Raw genomic sequence first — 13,993 nt, 5'->3', positions numbered from 1 at the left:
TATAAAATGACACATCTGCAAAGCATTGTATCCTTATTAACATTAAAGAAAACACAAAAAAAGAAATATCAATCAACTTACAGCAAAGAATAACTTTATTAACATTGTTTTTTAGTCTGTAACAGAAGACTAAAAAAGCGTGTTTGGGGTGTAATGTCTTTAAGTGACGGTGCAAAAAAATCACTTCCTGAAAAAGTATTTTCCCCGGGGTCTCACGCGCCCCCCCTGGTGTCGCTTCGAGCCCCCCCTGGGGGTCCCGCCCCACTATTTGAGAAGCACTGCTCTAGGCAGACAATATACTAGGCAATGTGATTTTTAAATAGCACATTTTATCATTAAAATCCCATTTAACGTTTATGGTGATCAGAGGGGGCGTGACAGTGCTGGTGAAAGGGCAACGCTGGATACAATGGACTCTATGCACAGCAGCGCATGACGTGTTTCCACCAGTCGTAAAGCTATATGATACCAGGAATGTTGGTTGTGGAAAACAATGTGTTATAAGAATTGTGAAATGAATAAGAAAAGGCACAACTCTGGCTTAAGAACATCCACATTTAAAGGGATACTTCACCGATTTAGCATTCAGCTTTGTATCTGTAGAAACCCGGCAGTATTACTGAATGACCATGTTTCCCTCCATCATTTCCCCCTGAGAGGAGAGATATCTGCATTTTGGTTCTGCAAAAAAGTCCTCCGATGATGCAAAAATCGTCATATTACATCATCGGAGGACTTTTTTGCAGAACCAAAATGCAGATATCTCTCCTCTCAGGGGGAAATGATGGAGGGAAACATGGTCATTCAGTAATACTGCCGGGTTTCTACAGATACAAAGCTGAATGCTAAATTGGTGAAGTATCCCTTTAAGAGATGTCCTTTGATCACACATTGTGATATACAGTACAGTATTCATATTTACATATGAAGAGTTTCGTTGCAAAACGAGATAACCACCGTTTTTTAATTGTTCAGAAATCGCGTTTTTTGGTTGTGCATTCCAATTAATTTCAATTCAACTGCAGTTCGTTTGTTTTGATTTAAACCTTCAAAATTTTTAAAATACAGCTAAGTAGCACCATAAAACAATATAATAACATGAAAACATAATAATAAACATGTTTTGAAAAAAATGTTAAAAAATGGATTTATCTCATTTTCCAACGAAACTCTTCATATCATAGGTTAAATTATTTATCATGCAAACAAGTTTTTTCTCTTTTTTGTCTACAGTGCTGATTTCAAACATCCACTCTGGAGAAACTGAAGGTACATTTCATAGATTTGTGTCTTTCATGTAAACAGATCTGTGATGAGATTTATATTTTCATTTTCTTCTTACCTGAGCTTTACCCAGAGCTACATTGAGTGTAAAACCAGACAGATCTGTGCTCACTGGAGAGACAGTCACTCTGAAGTGTGAGATAGAGGATCAGTACAGATCCTTAAACTGGACATATCAGTGGTATAAATGTGGTACTGAATTGTTTAACTCTGGGCGTTACACTGTAAACAGCGACTCTCTCACTATCACTGGAGTTACTGAATCTCATCAGAATGAGTTCAGCTGTAGAGCAGAGATATACGGACAACCATAGACTTCACTATCAAGCTCTGCTGTTAATCTCACTGTAAATGGTGAGTTTAATATCAGTGTTACTGTAAAATATACAGAAGTATTCTGATGTGTGTATAAACAATTAGGAACTTAATGTAAATTGTTCTAGGTATTAAATTAATGTTTTATTAAGACCAGAATATCGTAGTTATTTATTTGATCATTTAGATTTGGGATTTCAATGCTTCCTCGCCTTTTCCGGGTTATTCCCTTCATAAGCACACTCACGCCAACTATACGATGCAAAGTATTGTCAGTTTGACTGCCTTACCGAGGGTTTATCTATTATTATATTCTGATTACCTGTTGTGATATTTGCCTGTTTTCTGGACCTCTGTCTCTTGGATTACCCCTTTTTTGTTTGCCTGGATTTATCTGCTTACTGTGTTTTGACCATTGCCTGTTTCACGATTACCCCTTCAACCTACTGTTTGGATTTGTTATATTGTTTTATTAAACATCGGCAAATGGATTCTGCTGCCTCGGCTCCATCCTTACAGAATACTTCGCCTACCCTAAATCCAGTGGATGTCACCAATCTGCAGGCTGCATACAACTTCCAAAGTGAGCTTTTACAGAAGTACCAGGAACAACTGAATAGCTTGCAAGCCATGAAAGAGCACCTTACCCGCCATATTCAATCACTTCCGGCACATAAAGTCAACAAAGTGAGCGTCTCTGAACCGAAGAAGTTTAATGGTTTTGCTGATCAGGTAAAGGTTTTTTTCGACAACTGGACATTTACTTTAATGATTATGTAGACGAACAGGTTTCAGATGAGAAGTAGTGTGCGAATGTTATGTCTTTACTCACGGGCAAAGCTATCGAGTGGACTGCGGCCGTCTGGGACACAGACGCGAGACTTCGTACATCATACCCCTTCTTCATCCAACAATTGAAAGAAGTCTTCGAATATCCAGCGGGAGGTATGAAAGAAGTCTTCGAATATCCAGCGGGAGGTAAGAGTGCTTCGTCACAAATCATTATTACGAATCAAAACCATCGCCCAGTTGCAGAATATGCGATTGAGTTCCGCACATTGGCTACCCAAAGTGGATGGAATGATAAAGCTCTGAAAGACATTTTCCAAGACAGCCTGGATATTGATTTGCAAGCGGAGTTAGCATGCAAAGGGGAAGATCTTTCCTTCACCGAGAACATCAACTTGGCTGTGCACATCGACAGTCTTATGCGTAATGCCCCATCTAAAACCCGTTCACGTAACACCACTGGAGTAGTCCCTATGGCAAAAAGGTATTTAACTCACCTCTTCCTGTTGCACCACTTAGTGAACCCATGCAACTCGGATTTGCTCTGTTATCAGCTGAAGAACGACAATGCCTGATATAATCAGCATCTATATGTTTCTACTGTTGCAACCCTGGACATTGCAACGTCTCCTGCCCTGCCAAAAACCCACGCCTGCACTATCGATATAGAAATTACTCATGAAAATACTTTTTTGTCTTTAATAGCCATGATAGATTCCAGAGCAGCTCTCAATTTAATTCATGAAGAAATTGTGAAACGTTACCACATCCCAATTATACCTTGCAAACCTCCTCGTCACAGCCATTAACAACATCCCCATTGACAAGGGAATTACTCACCAAACCGTCCCACTAACTTTGAAGATAGGATTATTCCACCAGGAAACCATTTCTCTCTATGTCATCTCATCCCCTCGCCATGATGTTATCCTTGGCCATCCATGGTAAGCTGCACACGACCCTAAAATTTCCTGGAAAAATGGTGAGGTGATGCAATGTTCACAACATTGTTTGAGTAACTGCATTATTAACCCTTTCCATTAACCCTGTCTTTCCACCTCTGTCGAAAGCCCTGTTACCAAGCCTGTAAATATCCCTGAATGCTACCAATAATTTAACGAAGTGTTTAGCAAAACCAAAGCCACCAAACTACCTCCTCACCATTCATGGGATTGTGCCATAGACTTACTTCCTAAACTTGACATGCCTCCTAAATGTAAAGTTTATCCTTTGTCTCAAGCAGAATCCCAGGCTATGGAGGACTATATTACCGAAGCCACGAATAATGAGTTAATTCGCCCCTCCACCTCTCCTGCTGCAGCTGTATTCTTCTTCGTAGAAAAGAAAGATGGAGGTCTACGCCCATGTATTGATTATAGAGGGTTCAACAACATTACTGTTAAATTTCCTTATCCCCTTGTTCCAGCTGCTTTAGAACAGCTCAGAGAAGCCAAGATCTTAACCAAGCTGGACTTGAGAAGTGCATACAACCAACATTTCACAACACTAGGGGGCACTATGAATACATGGTGATGCCGTATGGTCTATCTAACTCTCCAGCATGTATGTCTAACTCTTCCAGTCCTTTATTAATGAAATCCTCAGAGATCTGCTTAATAAGTGTGTTGTCGCCTACATTGATGATATCCTGATTTATTCCGCCACTTTAGAAGAACATTTTTCCCATGTCAAAGAAATGGTAAATGTTAAATGGACTGCATTTATATAGCGCTTTCATAGACCAATGGCCATCCAAAGCGCTTTACAATTTTGCCTCACATTCACCCATTCACTCACACATTCATACACCGACGGCAGTGTCAGCCATGCAAGGCGCCATCCAGCTCGTCGGGAGCAGCTGGGGTTAGGTGTCTTGCTCAAGGACACCTCGACACTTGGTCAGGTGGAGCCGGGGATTGAACCACCAACCTTTCGATTTGTAGACAACCTACATGAACCACTCAACCACTGCCGCCCCTGTCACGTCTACTGAAACACCAACTCTACGTCAAAGCTTAGAAGTGTGAGTTCCATGTGGAAAAAACTAACTTCCTGGGGTACAACATCAGTCATCAAGCGGTTGAAATGGATTCTTCTAAGATCAAAGCAATTACTGACTGGCCAGAACCACGCACCATTAAAGAGCTCCAACGATTCCTGGGATTCGCTAATTTCTACCACTGCTTCATTAAGAATTACAGTATAATAGCTTCCCCACTTACGTCACTGTTGAAAGATAAACCCAAGAAACTACAATGGTCATCCAACGCTCAAGAAGCCTTTGCCAAGCTAAAGAACTGTTTCACCACGCACCTATCCTGAAACTTTCAGACCCTAGCAAACCTTTTATCATTGAAGCAGATGCTTCAGATACAGGCATCGGAGCTATCTTGTCCCAACTTCACGGTAATCCAGGTAAAGTTCACCCTTGTGCATTTTATTCATGTAAACTCACCACAGCACAGAGAAACTATGATGTGGGTAATAAGGAATTACTATCCATGAAGGCAGCGCTCGAAGAATAGAGACACAGGTTAGAGGGAGACAAATCGTAGCAGCATAGTTTGGTGTCTAAATGCGTAAGAGGAAAAACTATGTTTCAGTCGCATATCATCAGTTAATGGAAATGCCATAATTTCAATAGTTTTTGTCGACATTTCAAAAAATATTGCTAAAGTTTTGTGAAAATCTTTAATGGTAACGCAGCCTATGATGAGATCATAAGCTCTGAGACTCTTCAGGATTTGAATGTGTTTTATTCTCCTACAGGATCAAAACCAAAACCTGAACTCACATCAGATACTGAAGGATCTGTACTGACAGGTAACACAGTGACTCTGAAGTGTCACATTAATCATTGGTCTACTGGATGGAAGTTTTACTGGTACAAACGCACACAAAACACTGAGAAGACGACAACAGAAACAAACTCTTACACAATCCACAGTGTTGAAGTTTCAGATGGAGGTCAGTACTGGTGTAGAGCTGGAAGAGGAAAACCAGACTATTACACAGACTACAGTGATGGACTGTGGATAAATGTTAAAGGTGAGAGACAACATGAAACATAAAAGTCTAACAGACTGCTTTTATTATACTTTATGTTTAATTTTACTACTGTGCAACTCAACAGCCTGAAATCATCATTCATCATAATATCATACTTTTTTTAAATATTGTGTAATACATCGGTGTTTGCACAGAGAGCCCTAAACCTGTAGTGAGTGTTGATCCTGACACACAGCTGTTCAAAGGAGAAACTGTTACTATGAGATGTGACATACAGAATACAGGAGACACTGAGTGGACATACAGCTGGACTGCAGTGAATACAAATAACAGAAATATAATCACACAATGCAACACACAAGAGTGTAAAATTAACAACATTCAATACTATCACAGTGATAAATACACCTGTAGAGGAAAGATACGTGAACAAAACACTGAGATGAGTGATGCTGTTACACTGACTGTATCATGTGAGTTTATATGTTTGTTCATCATTATTAGTGTGAAGAGATGAAGTCTAACATGTTATTCATGAGAGATTGATCACTTTCAGATAAACCACAGACAGTTTTAAGTGTTTCTCCACAGCAGTGGTTGACTGAAGGAGATTCAGTGACTCTGATGTGTGAGGTAATAAGTTCATCTACAGACTGGACATTCAGTTGGTTCACTGTACAGAGTCTTTACTCAGGTAATATCTCATTCATCTCATCTACTAAAAGTTTTTGTTCAAAATAGTTTTAAAGGACAAGTTCGGTATTTTACATTTAAAGCCCTGTTTTCAGATTGTTTATGATGAAATAGAACGGTTTTGACAGAAATTTGGACATATGATGCTGGCCCGAGAATTTTCGGGTGTTTGTTGTATCACCCCCCTACCTCTACAATGGCTGCATAGGTGCACTGGAACAATCCTTCCTAAAATGCATTAAACTTTCGTTTACAAAGACGTGAAACTCGCCGAGTGATCAGGGGTGTTCACTGATATGCTCACACAAAAATCGCTGCAAAAGATGCTTTCCAACAGGTTTTATCAGTTTTTGTCCAACTCCATTGACTTGTATTAGATGTGCTGTGAAGTACGGTATTACTCCGCGCCGGGAACTTTGTTTGTATTCTTGCAATTGGTAAAGGTGGATTATCGCCATCATCTGGGATGGAGTGTCTGTTATTCAAGCTCTTAAAGGAAGAATGTGCGGGTGTGAGGCGTTTGGAAAAATAGGTCCACAAGCTTACAATGAATGGTAAAACATCTGTTGAAAGCATCTTTTGCAGCGATTTTTGTGTGAGCATATCAGTAAACACCCCTGACCACTCGGTGAGTTTCATGTCTTTGTAAACGAAAGTTTAATGCATTTTAGGAAGGATTGTTCCAGTGCACCTATGCAGCCATTGTAGATACACTGGGTGATACAACAAAAACTGAAATTTCTTAGTCCAGCATTATATGTCCAAATTTTAGTCAAAACGTTCTATTTCATCATAAACAATCTGAAAACAGGGCTTTAGGTGTAAAATACCGAACTTGTCCTTTAAGGGTCAAATATTTCATTTTAACATGTGTATCACATTTTGACTTTCCAGTGAATAAAGATGTTTATGAGCTGGTGTCAAACAGCAGTGGAGGATCTAAAGGCATCTACACAGTGAGTTCAGTGACTGTGAAGCATACAGGAGTTTATATGTGCAGAGCAGAGAGAGGAGATCCAGTCTATCAGACAGACAGTAACAGAAAGCTACTGTGGATCACTGGTGAGTTCATCACACACAACTAAACAACAACAATCTCTTACACTCTATGTCTTATATCATTCATTTATTCATTTATTTCTTGTATAGATGCTTTTCTGTCATTTTCTTCTCAGGTGTTTCTCGTTCAGTCTCTCTGACCATCATACCTGACAGATCTCAACACTTCATATTTGAATCTCTCTTTCTGAGCTGTGAGGATCACAGTAACTCTACTGGATGGACAGTGAGAGGATACACAGAAGATAAACTAAACCCTTGTTCATCATCAGACACTAGATCTACAGGAACAACATCTACATGTACAATCAGATCTCTCATCACATCTGATACTGGAGTGTACTGGTGTCAGTCTGAATCTGGAGAGAAACTTCATCCTGTTAATATATCAGTACACTGTGAGTTTACAAATCATTATTTATTCATTTTAGAGGCAGAAAATCTTTACCATCAGTGCAATGAACCGATGAAGCAGTTTTTATTATTTTTATTTCATTTATAATTAGTATTTATCAGTGGATATTAAATAAATATTAATATAGATTTTCTTGCTGGTTGTTGTGGTCTCTATCATATTCTAGTTCTTATATAATGGTTAAAGATGCTCTTTCATTTTAAGTCTTTGGCATTCTACTTTTTTTACCATCTGCCAGATATACAGTAACAAGCCGATAATCAATCTGATATATTTTTATGATTTGTAATCATCAGTCATTATTCTGTTGTGTAGATGTTGGTGTGATTCTGGACAGTCCTGTTCATCCTGTGACTGAAGGAGATCCTCTGACTCTACACTGTTTATATCGATATAAAAAGCCCTCTAATCTGAGGGCTGAATTTTATAAAGATGGATTAGTGGTGCAGAGTCAGACTACAGGAGACATGATGATCATTCCTACAGTCTCAAAGTCACATGAGGGTTTCTACTACTGTAAATACCCAGAGAGAGGAGAGTCTCCAAAGAGCTGGATCTCAGTCAGAGGTGATCTCTCTCCTCTATAAGCACTGTTGAAATGTTTTTGCATATGCAGTAATTATATAAGAATGTATCTCTGCTTTCCCAGCCGCAGCATCTTCAACTCTTGGTCTTATTAATGGTCTGGGTCTTGGACTGAGCATCATGTTTTTGATCTTTTTCTTGGTCCTGCTGTGGTGGTACAACAACAACAAAAACTCTCAGTCTGCCTCAGCTGTCAGTCAACAGCAGAACATCAATCAGACATCAGATCAGAAACAGACTGAGGATGTTTACAGTCCATTGCCGACTGGTCAGTCAGTACATTAATTTATTATGATCAATGCCAGAAATCTGCTTTTTTAAGAGCTGATGCAGTGACATCCCAACATACAGTCTTTTGAATTGTAGTTCTAAACGTAGGTTTTAGAGGAGCCTAAACATTCAGTACATGTCATGCAGTAGTGATGTCAGGGGCAGTGTACACAACTTTTTATGCAGTCCGGATGTTTCTTTTACTCGACAATGGCATGTTTGGGTTAGGAAAAAGCAAATGGGTTTGACAATAACGGCATCAGGTGCATCTGTTATTTCAATCTAGGGATGTGTGATCGACCAAAACAACAATGGCGGCTTACAGGACTGTGCTGCCCTAGACTCCGCATTTAATTAACCCCTTTTCCACCAAAGCTACAAATACCAGAGATTTTCAATTGTTGTGAAACTTACCTCATTGTCAATGTAATCAAACTGCTTGTTTTCTCCTTATCGATTGTTTATTCACAGCTCCGCAGAAGAATGCGCTCTTGCGTCGTTCCTCTGTCAAGGTAACATCGCACTTCATTTGCTATACCCTGCATACTTGATAGGACGGTCTCTGCGGATGGGCGAGAAAACTCGCGCTTTGCTCCACACAGCAAGCCTCCGCTGTCAACAAACGGAAGGCATTCATAGTCGACGTGCTCGCTGTTGCACTATTCTTTGACCCGACAGGGGGCGATTCGAGCAAGTGCAATCCATTGTAACTTCAAAGCTTGATCTATAAATATGTTGTCATGGTGACAAACTTTATAGACTTTTCGAACTAAAGAAGACTTGTCTGGAGTAACTCAGGCTACCTCATACCAATGCTGCAGGACTTCATCCTTAAATGTCTGTTTCTGCTAGAATTTTTTCAGGAATAAAATTTTTATCGTAATGGTCACGATCACTGTTTCCCCCTTCCCTAAAACTGTGGTTCGAACACCCACACATACAGAGAGCATATCGTTAGAGTTATTCATGCTAGCTTGAATGAATTGCCGTAAGTAACGTTTATGCATACCGATTTTTGCTTTCTAATGATGGAGTGAATAGAGAGCTGTCCAGCCTCACAGAAGATATACTAGCCATTATATGGTGATTCCCAAACTCCACCGCATCCAGGTGATGCACAACTTTCAATTTTGATAATTATATTTTACTTAATCCATTAGCAATATTGTCATTACTTCATGAATGAAAATGAGTGTAACAACCATCATACAAGTAGTTCATCATCAAACAAGCTTAAATGAATTTAAAATCACCCAGGGTGCAAATGTTTTAAGCAATTAATTATAACGAACAGTGCTATTGATGTACCAACACTTTCCGTATGCCACAACCAACGTCTTGAAATTTGTAAGAGTTAATAAAGAAAACTTCTATTTTAAGATGTATGAAGGGTGAGAGTTAGCTTTTCCGCTGTCATCGACAGGCTCGGTATTAATTTATAAACTTCTGACTCTGTACTTGGACTTTCTTCTGACAATTTTACCACAAACATTATATGTGAGAACCGATCACACAACAAAGATTACAAACAGTAAAAGAAAGAGACACCGTCATTGCGCTGGCAAACCAGGACACAGTCAATCAATAATGGCTGATCTGCACCTTTTGTGTACGTATGTGCGTCTTCGCGTACCTGTTGATATACATTCGGCAAAATGTGATTTGCTCTTGCAATTGTAATAATCTTGATGCTTTGTTATATTGTTTATTCGCAATTCTGCAGAAAGTGTCAATTACACAATAATTTTATACACAGAATCAGTGGTCAGCAGCGCACTGCAAACAGTATGTGTGAAAGCACAACGGGTGCTTGATGGATCCGACCACAAACGCACTGCATACAGAGTGTGTGTGAAACAGGCGTTCGGCTGCTTTTTACATCAAAGGCCAACAGGCTATGCCATTTGGGGAGCGGCCGCTCACTGATTCCTATCTATTTTTGAAAATCCTGGACATGTTTGGACCTGCAGAACGGGTTGAGCATTTTTATATACTGTGTTGAGCAGAGAGGCTGCTCAGTTTGACCAGCGGGTAGCGGCTGCACATCAGGCCGCCAGATGATGTAGCTAATATTATGTTATTTTTGATTATTTACAATATGTCTGCAAGATGGTAATTTAGAATTTATAAAAAGTGCTCTTTTCTTTACGCTCGCATATAATGAATTAGTGACCATCATTCCTGTAGAAGCCCCAGGCCATACACTTTCCGTCTACTTCCACAGAAGTCATAAGCTGAAATTTTGCACCACATTATTTGGTACAACTTTGCTCACAGCCTGAGCAGTGATTTCATCGCGCTTGCGCTAACGCATTTGTGAATCACCATCGCTCCCGCAAGAGCCCTTGGCCACTCCCACAGGAGCCCTTGGCCGCACGAAATTTCGCCCTGCATTATTTACACAACTTTGCTCATTGCCATAGCAGTGATTTCCTCAGGCTCGCACAAACGCATTAGTGAATCACCTTCGCTCCCGCAGAAGCCCCAGGCCACTCGCTTTCCGTTAACTTCCGCAGAAGTTATAAGCTAAAATTTCACGCCGCATTATTCGGTACAACTTTGCCCAGTGCCTCAGCAGTGATTTCATCATGCTTGCATTAACGCATTAGTTGAATCACCATCGCTCCCACAGAAGCGATTTCCGTTAACTTCCGCAGAAGTCATAAGCCGAAATTTTCGCACTGCATTATTTGGTCCAACTTTGCTCACTGCCTCAGCAGTGACTTCATCACGCTTGTACTATCGCATTAATGAATCACCATCGCTCCCGCAGGAGCCCCAGGCTGCGCACTTTCCGTTTACTTCCACAGAAGTCTTAAGCCTAAATTTTTCACAGGATTTTTTGGTACAACTTGCTCACTGCCTCAGCAGTGACTTCATCACACTTGCACTAACACATTAGTAAATCACCATCGCTCCCGCAGGAGCCCCAGGCCACGCGTTTTCCATTAACTTCCGCAGAAGTCATAAGCTGTAATATAGAGAGGGGGGGGTAGAGAGGATTTTAATACTTATCTTATAAGTCTTACTTACTTGCAGGCACTTGCTGTCCCTCAAACATTCGCAGCTCGAGCCCCGGCCTCAGGTTCGCCCTCTCTGAAGGTTTAGAGCTCAGCTGCATAGCTCCCTTCGAGGACAGGAAGCCAAATTTGTTTACCATTAATCATTAAGATCTGAACGCGCAACTATTGAGACTTTATTCATTACAAGACATGCTCATCTTTATGATTGTTATTAACATTAACATTTTTCCTGTGTTTTTGAAGCTATGTTTGTGTTTACAGTGCGCAATATAACATGCGTTCATGTTTAGTGTGTAAAAGAACCCAGTATTTTTCACACAATTTACTTATTGCTGTTTTCACTGTCCAAAAATAGGATGATATCTTCCTTGTTTTAAGAAGTCCCTCCTTACGTATCAAGTTCTGATTGTTTAGCTTGTTTAGTGTGTTGTGATTGTACAGCAGCTTAGCTTAGCTTAGCCTGAGCCGTTTGATCTTAGTAGAAGGCTGTAGTCCAAACTGACCGTTGGCTGTAGGCTTTAAAAAGCGAGTTCTGTTAAAGTAAATGTACCGTATTTTCCGCACTATAAGGCGCACCGGATTATAAGGCGCACCTTCAATTAATGGCCTATTTTAGATTTTTTTTAATACATAGGGCGCACCGGGTTATAAGGCGCATAGAATGAAAGATACTGCAGTCAAACGTTTGACTGGGTTTGCGTTATGCATCCACTAGATGGAGCTGTGCTAATGGGAATGTCAGATAAAGTCAAACTTTATTAAGCCTTCTGAAAACTCAGTTCACCATGTTGACGTTGTTCAAACGTTGATGTGCATATTAACAATATCTCCCAGCCTTGCTCACTCTTCTCCCAAACGTGGAAGGGAATATTTCAGTAAACACGTTGTAAATGAAACAGTCTGATACCCGCGGAAGCGCGCGAGCCGGCCGCCGAGAAGCGTCCTCGCGCGAGCCGGCCGCCGAGAAGCGTCCTCGCGCGAGCCGGCCCAGAACATTTTGACATTGACCCGGAGTTTTGATCCATATATAAGGCGCTCTGGATTATAAGGCGCACTGTCATTTTTTGAGAAAATTAAAGGCTTTTAAGTGCGCCTTATAGTGCGGAAAATACGGTATTGCTTGGCATTGAACTTTTATTTTTATTGTTTTGCAGGCATTATTTATGCTCTAACAACAACATTAGCCTACACACTATCTAAAGTTTGAAAAATGGGAACACAAAAAATGTGACCTTTAAGGGTTCAAATAATTTTCCTTTACAAGGTCTCAGGCTGAGAGTAGAAAACTCTTAATCATTTCTTTATTTTTTATTATAGACAGTGTAAATGAAGCAGCTGATCACATCTATGCTAATATTGAACTGAAATCTAAGAAAGAAATGAAGAAAAAGAAGAAAGACAAGAAAGGTAAAACAAAAATATTTCTATGAAGGCTTCACAAGACATAAAGCTTTGACAAATGGTCTTTTAAGCTTTATTCATTACAAGAGATGCTCATCTTTATTCTATTACAACAGATGATAAAGACACAAGTGCAGGTAATGTATTGATATCATTTAATGTTGTTTATCTCATGACAATAAAACAATTTTAAGGTTAAACTTTTCCTTTAGCAGTGTCTCAGGCCGGCCACAGTGATGTCATGTATTCACAGGTCAACTTCAAGAAAAATAAACTTAAGAGCAAATGTAGAAACTACCAGAGGAGTAAAACTAAAGACTGAGAGGAGAAAACTCTTAATCGTTTCTTTATTCTTCATTGTAGACAATGAAAGTGAAGCAGCTGATCACATCTATGCTAATATTGAACTGATATCTAAGAAAGAAATGAAGAAAAAGAAGAAATACAAGAAAGGTAAAACAAAACAATATTTCTATGAAGGCTTCACAAGACATAAAGCTTTAACAAATGGTCTTTTAAACTTTATTCATTACAAGAGATGCTCATCTTTATAGACAATGTAAGTGAAGCAGCTGATCACATCTATGCCAATATTGAACTGATATCTAAGAAAGAAATGAAGAAAAAGAAGAAAGACAAGAAAGGTAAAATGAAACCTCATGCATGGTCAACAGAGATAGCTGAACATTTAAATAAATTAACTTATAGTATTTTCATGCTTCAATAACATGCTGAATCACAGATGTGGCTTTCTGTTGCTTTTATTAAACAGATCTATAAACAGAAAGTTAAAGGGTTAGTTCATCCAAAAATGAAAATTATGTCATTAAAACCTCCGTTTATCTTCAGAACACAGTTTAAGATGTTTTAGATTTAGTCCGAGAGCTTTCTGACCCTCCATTGAAAATGTATGTACGGTATACTGTACATGTCCAGAAAGGTAATAAAAACATCATCAAAGTAGTCCATGTGACATCAGTGGGTCAATTAGAATTTGTTGAAGCATCAAAAACATTTTAGTCCAAAAATAACAAAATATGGAACGGGTTTGGAACAATATGAGGGTGATTCATCATTAATGAAATCATTTTTATTTTTGGAAGAACTAACCCTTTAACATGTAATCTGTTCAATTTCTATTTAATCTGTA

At 39.4% G+C, this 13,993-nt stretch overlaps 1 protein-coding gene across 1 annotated transcript; it reads left to right on the top strand.

The window, feature by feature from the left end:
* The first annotated feature begins 4,643 nt into the window (after nt 1–4,643).
* On the top strand, nt 4,644–13,410 carry LOC129425614 (Fc receptor-like protein 5). The gene is made up of 11 exons (XM_073865102.1): nt 4,644–4,803; nt 5,095–5,436; nt 5,592–5,870; nt 5,954–6,091; nt 6,985–7,152; nt 7,266–7,547; nt 7,880–8,131; nt 8,214–8,417; nt 12,760–12,849; nt 12,960–12,980; nt 13,207–13,410. The coding sequence occupies exons 1-11, from the start codon at nt 4,644–4,646 to the stop codon at nt 13,395–13,397; spliced, it is 2,127 nt and encodes a 708-aa protein (XP_073721203.1). The 3' UTR covers nt 13,398–13,410.
* Nucleotides 13,411–13,993: the final 583 nt, after the last annotated feature.

The sequence above is a fragment of the Misgurnus anguillicaudatus genome, unplaced genomic scaffold, assembly GCF_027580225.2.
Source record: "Misgurnus anguillicaudatus unplaced genomic scaffold, ASM2758022v2 HiC_scaffold_29, whole genome shotgun sequence".
Classification (NCBI taxonomy): Eukaryota; Metazoa; Chordata; class Actinopteri; order Cypriniformes; family Cobitidae; genus Misgurnus; species Misgurnus anguillicaudatus.
The sequence above is the reverse complement of the archived record's forward strand: the minus strand, read 5'-3'. Positions and strand labels throughout refer to the sequence as shown.

Coding starts and splice junctions, on each gene's coding strand:
- LOC129425614 (XM_073865102.1), top strand. CDS start 4,644: ATGGTCATCCAACGCTCAAGAAGCCTTTGCCAAGCTAAAGAACTGTTT. Junction 5,871..5,953: donor TGTTACACTGACTGTATCAT/GTGAGTTTATAT, acceptor GATCACTTTCAG/ATAAACCACAGACAGTTTTA. Junction 8,418..12,759: donor TTACAGTCCATTGCCGACTG/GTCAGTCAGTAC, acceptor TTTTTATTATAG/ACAGTGTAAATGAAGCAGCT.